Source organism: Cenococcum geophilum (assembly GCF_001692895.1).
Source record: "Cenococcum geophilum 1.58 unplaced genomic scaffold K441scaffold_67, whole genome shotgun sequence".
Lineage (NCBI taxonomy): Eukaryota > Fungi > Ascomycota > Dothideomycetes > Gloniales > Gloniaceae > Cenococcum > Cenococcum geophilum.
Genome location: NW_027137625.1, coordinates 668746 through 674761, shown reverse-complemented (window position 1 = coordinate 674761; position 6016 = coordinate 668746). Strand labels below are relative to the sequence as shown.

The 6016-nt window shown below is 37.7% G+C and overlaps 1 protein-coding gene across 1 annotated transcript; it reads right to left on the bottom strand.

Moving 5' to 3' along the window:
• Positions 1-609: 609 nt before the first annotated feature.
• On the bottom strand, positions 610-1710 carry K441DRAFT_669089 (putative 4-diphosphocytidyl-2-C-methyl-D erythritol kinase). Its single transcript, XM_067650099.1, has one exon. The coding sequence runs from the start codon at positions 1623-1625 to the stop codon at positions 711-713; it is 915 nt and encodes a 304-aa protein (XP_067497994.1). The 5' UTR covers positions 1626-1710; the 3' UTR covers positions 610-710.
• Positions 1711-6016: the final 4306 nt, after the last annotated feature.

Here is a 6016-nt window from a genome sequence, read left to right as displayed (position 1 = left end):
AGGATTAAGAAGGCAGCTACTTAACCAGACGAGCTGCTCGATGAGGAGGAGGATGATGAGGATGATAAGGAAGATAGCGCCTCAAGCAACGAAGAGGCCTCAGAGGAGGACTTTAACCCGCCGACTCGCGGTTATATAAGCCTTCTAAGCAATACACCGTAAAAAGTCGATATAGACTCTCTCCTATATATATTTAAGGCTTCATTTGAGTTCAATAATGAAATAATACTTTGCGATGGTTTTTACTAGCGATTTGCCTGCAAATTGGCATTTGGCAGTATTTTGGTGTTCCAAGGGCGGTCAGATTTCCGTTATAACTAGGTGGTCCATCATAACCCAGTGAGTTACGTTAGAGGTATGTAATGGAAATAGCTATAAGGCTATAGAGTCTTTCTCTAGAATATATTTTTTTAGTAAGTTATGTAATTAATTATAAGATATAGTAAGACTTAGCTAATTTAATTTGCATAACCCGGGCTTATAACCTATGCTTTGATCGCTTAATTCTGTAATCTACGAAGGCTGGTAGCTATATAATACAATATTGAGGAGGCTGGGTGCCCAGCCTCCCCACGCCACCAGAAGGTCGATTCTCAACGAATCAGCTAATTCTCATCAGTCGATCAATCGCAACCAGGATTTTAGCCAATCAATCGCAACCGGGGGTCCCTGCTGCGATTGATTGCCTGTCGAACACACTGGACGATCATCTACTGAATGATAAAAGCGTGTTCTACGGGACCTGTAGCGAGGACTATTTTCCTAAAGAATGTATGACCATGCAGTTTCATGGCTAAGCTTTTGGCGTGGTCCTCGCTCTCAGCTAGAAACGCACATGTAGACCCGGCACCGGCCATGAGACTTGCGAGTGCGCCAGCATCCGTACCAACTGATAACGCCGTCCTGACGTCAGGTAGCATTTCGACCGCAGGCTGCTCAAGATCATTCACTAATTCTGCTGCAAGCAAGTGGGGTGAAGTACTCCCCCAAGCTGTCTGCACACAATGTTCATGCCTGGACTGGTACATGGCCCCATTGAAACCCTTCCTTGCCAAAACCTCATCATACTTTTCATACACCTCCTTCGTTGAAAGACCACGCGAAAGGAAGCCCAAGACCCAGTGCCAAGTACATTTTCCGCATGTCAAGCTCACGGGTGGCTTATCCAATCCCGTTCCTAGTGCCATCATCCCCTTGATGAAGAACGCGGTGTCTTCATCGACTGTCACCGCAATGGCTAGCAGCTCGGATTCGTCGACATTAGCGTCCCACATCATATTGCACCCGATCAGAGCTGCTGCGGCATCGGCACTTCCCCCGCCGAGCCCAGCTTCCGTTGGAATGGACTTTTCCAAGTGAAAATGAACGTTTGGTTCAATGCCGATGTGATCAGACAGAGCTTTTACCGCTTTGATCACCAAGTTTCGAGAGTCTGTCGGAATCTTATGGGAGTCTATGCCCTCCACAGTTATGGTGAGGCCGTTTGGAGGCTGAGCTGGCGAAATCTTGAGCGTGTCATAGAGGGAAATTGCCTGAAATACTGTCGTTATGTCGTGATATCCGTTCTCTCCACGCGGGCCAACCTGTACGTAAAGGTTCAACTTCGCAGGGGCTTTCACAATCATCGTTCAGGAGGATTATAATCGGTAATTGACAATATGACACTTCGACCGCGTAGCGAAGACGTATGCCGACTTAAGGACAAAGACCTGGTATAAGGCTACGCACTGCGACATTATGTCTAACAGCGCAGCCACGTGGTCTTACCTGTACAGCGCAGCCACGTGGCCTTACCTGCACCGCGCAGAAGGCGGTCTAGAACCCTTGAAAAGACGCAATATATTACAGTAAAAACTAGTTAGTACGATACGCTTTGTACGGCCAAGCGTATCGGTTTTTTTAATTATTTTTATATTTTTTTTATATCCGTTGTATTATACTACGTATAATACTACGCATACAGCCTCTAGGCTATAGCGCTATAGTCCTATATATATAAATCCCTTAGGCAGCTTAATATATACTAGTAACTATATCCTAGTAGTTTATAAGCCCCTAAACTAGGGGTTTATAGTTCCTTAGTAAAATACTAAGTTATAAGCAACTACTAGGTAATGAGAAAACGGTAAAAAACTATAAGAAATAAGAAATCCTAACGCCTATCCCTATCCTTTTATAATTTAATTTTATCCTTTTACTTACTAATATCTCTTTACTAGGAGCCTAGTAGGAGTTACCTCCTTCTATAGATCTTGCTATTTTTAGCCACTTTCTAGTAGCTATTTCTGTCCTACTTAGAAATAGGAAAAGCGCCTCTCTTCCTTTTTGTGTACAAAATAGCTTCTTTAAAGAGAGAGAAGAGCCTAGTTTCTTTTGCATTTCTCTTCTTTCTTCTCTATATAGGTTATAGTCTAGTAGTAGGTACCTAGGGGTTTATAGTGCTCTATATTCCCTAAAGCATCTACCGTCTTTATCCCCCCCCTATTACTTTAGAGAAGGATTTAAAATAGCCTTTTCCTAGCTTTAGCTAGAAGAAAGCTAATTATAGCCTTTTAGGATATTTATCCTTAGGGGCTTTAAAAGAAAAGGAATAGCTTCCTTTACAGATCCTAGTATAGTATTTTCCCTTATTCTTATTCTGCTGCTAGTTGTTTTTCCATTATTCTAGTATCTTTTCTCTTGCTGCTCTCCCTATATAGGCTAAGGAGGTATAAAAAGATTATAGTTTTCTTCTAGAAAGGCCCTTTTTAGCTAGCTTATTTACTATTTCATTTCTATAAATTCCTAGATGGCTAGGAACCCAGTAAAAGTTAATAGAGATCCCCTTACTAGCTAATAGGAATAGCTTTACGTAATTTTAAAGACTAGTTCTTGCCCCCCTATAAGAGATTTAAGCTATAATCTCTTAATAGCTGCTTGGCTATCTATAAAGATATAGACTTATTTCTCTTCTAGTCTTTATTGTTTTAGGTATTTTAGGGCCCTATAAACTGCATAAAGCTTTACGTTTATAATTTCTATATAGGGTCCTAGATTCCAGTTTGTTGCATATTTAATCCTATTTCTCTCCCCTATTTTATATATAGCGGCTACATTTAATTTATTATCTTTAGAGCCATCTATATAGTATATATCTACTAGGTCCCACTTTAGGGATTTTTATAAAATTTCTACTAGTTTTAGATGTTCTTATATAGCTTCTTCCTTACTACCTTTTAAGATAGAAAAGGATGCGGAAATAGGAGGAGACTACGGTTTTTGCCAATCTAGAAAGATTCTCTCTATTTTCCAGTTTTAAATTAGCTGCTAAACTCTAGAGACTAGAGATAGTAGCTATATCTTTAGCTGTAAGAGGTGCTTTATAGTAGAGTTTTTAGGGCTAAAACTGTTAGCGACTTAGTTAATTAAGGTATAGGCACGGTAAAAGGGGACACATAAGCCTGTACGATTAGATTATCTATAAACGAGAATCTAAAGCTAGGGAAAGGAAAGGAGAAGGAGAGTAGCGCCGTTTAATATTTTATAAGATCTTTACGTTACGTGACCGTAATATACGGCAATCTATAGCAACTTGCTAGTGCGAAGTTCTGCTAAGTTCTGCTAGTGCCGTAATATTACCCCCCCCTCTAAAAAAGCCTACCCTTAGGCTTTGTTGCTAAAAGTCTTAGCAAGAAAATCTAACTAATTAAACAACTTTAACCGCCGGTCGAAGTTCCTAGATATCTTAACACCTTATTATTACAGACGCTTTAAGTACAATATTATAACTACTTAGAGAGGAGTTAAAAGAAGCTAGTTAGTTAATATAGGCATAGTCTAGGATGGAACCGGTAGAATTATATAATAAGGAATAGTAGTATAAGTCATATAATGTGATCTATATAATCTATATAATCTATATAATCTATAATAAAGTAAACAGAGCATACGTATATTCTGTACAAGAAGGATTTCATAGAAGTACAGTTATATATTTAAGGACCCTTAGTCCCTACCTAGATAGTTCCTTCCTTATAGTGATTCTCAGAATACAATTAGAGTTAATCTGTTAGGCAACCACTCCACCAGTTATTATTACGTTATTAACTTATTTGCATACCTATATATCTAGCCCATTAACAGAACCCATCGTAGTACTTACTACAAGGTTCCGTTACACAATTACTACCTAGTTACGGCTTAATAAGTTAAACAACATGCCACCAAAAGCAGCCACTACAACGCCATTAACGGCGGCAACTACTTTAAGGTTAGGAGGTAATACTAGTATAGCAGATACTAACTCATAGCAACCTGTAACGGTCGGACAACTATAAAAGATAGTTAACTAGTTGATAAAAAACAATGCGACACTTAAACAAAGGATTAATAGGATAGGGGCAGCGAAGGTTAAGTTACCTTCAATTAAGAGATTCTTAGGAGAGAGATTAAAGCTTAAAGGATTCTTTACACAAATACACTTTAAGGTTACGTAAGAAGGAGCAAAACTGCCAACACCTATGGATTAAATAGCTTACGCAGGACTATTCCTATCAGGAAGAGCACTTAAATGGTTTAAGCCTTACCTTATAGAAATATAAGCGAATGGAATAACAACTACTAACTAAAACGTACGGTTTATATTCTTAAGTTGGGAAGGGTTTATAGAGCGACTTATATAAATATTTGGAGATCCGGAGGCAGTAACTACGGTGAAAAGAAAACTCTAAGATATTACGTAATAAACCTTAGCAATCGAATATATAACGCAGTTTTAAACGCTAGCTATATAAGTTAAGTAGAATAATAGGGCGCTTATGGCACAGTATAAATAGGGACTTAAGGCTAAAGTCTAGGACGTAATTATTTTAATAGAAGATGTGGATACCTTAAGGGATTTAATAGATTAAGCGATTAAGATTAATAATAGGATCTTCTAAAGGAAACAGGCTAAGAGAGGTTAGGATAGAGTTCTACAGTTATATAAGGCGCAGAGCACGTAACAACAAAAGCTAAGTTAGAAACTATAGTATGGCGCAGAGCTAATAGACCTAAGCGGTACTAAAGAAACCTATAAGAGATAGAGTAAGAAACTATAAAAACTTAGAGGTTAAGGATCTAGTGATTATAGGACTAAGGAGCATAGGCTAAACCAAGGATCTTAATAGCAGAAGACGTTTAGGCGGACTCTATAGTAAAGTTAATAGTTTAGAAACGGAGCTTATATAAATTATAGGAAATAGAGTTATTTCGCAAGGGATTATAAAGATAGTTAAAGTCACTATGCAATAAAGGGAACTAGACTAATAGTAGAAGATATACACGTATAAAGGGATAATAGTATACTATAAGGAACAAAAGAGTGTTTAATTAGAAGTTTTGTGTTTTATTATAACAATACATGCCAAATTTATAAAGATGCTAAATACGGCGCAAGCTATTAGCTATAAAAGCTAGAGTTAAAAGGACTTAGAGGAACTAAAGAGTTAGATAAAGAATAAGATTAACTCTACGAGCTAGATTAAAATATCATAGCAACGTGTAAATAACGATTAGTAATAATAATAATAGAGTTAGAGTACTTATTAATTAATAGCAATAAGAATAGTAAAGGNACTAACTAGGGGTATCTAAACCTTAATAACGCAATAGAAGTAGAGACTGAGACCGCTATAGAGCAAGGTTTAGTAACGGGTATCATAACACCATTAGATATGGCATCCATCGCTTTACAAGACAAAAGGAGTAATATTTAGAGATAATTAAGCAAGCAGACAACTGCTAGTGCTAGCTTACCACTTAATAAAGGCAAAAGGCTAAAGGCTTAAGATTCTTAAAACGAGATAAAAAACGACTAAGATTTTTAAAACAAGATAAGGTATACCTAAGGACCTACAACGGACGAAAACTAATAGAGCAGAGTAGCAGCTTAGTTTAGAAATATATAAATAAGCTTAGGATAGAGTTTCCTACAGGCATAAGACTCTTAAGACAAGATAAGTAAGATTTAAGACTCTTAAGACGAGATAAGAACACT

Coding starts and splice junctions, on each gene's coding strand:
- K441DRAFT_669089 (XM_067650099.1), bottom strand. CDS start 1,625: ATGATTGTGAAAGCCCCTGCGAAGTTGAACCTTTACGTACAGGTTGGC.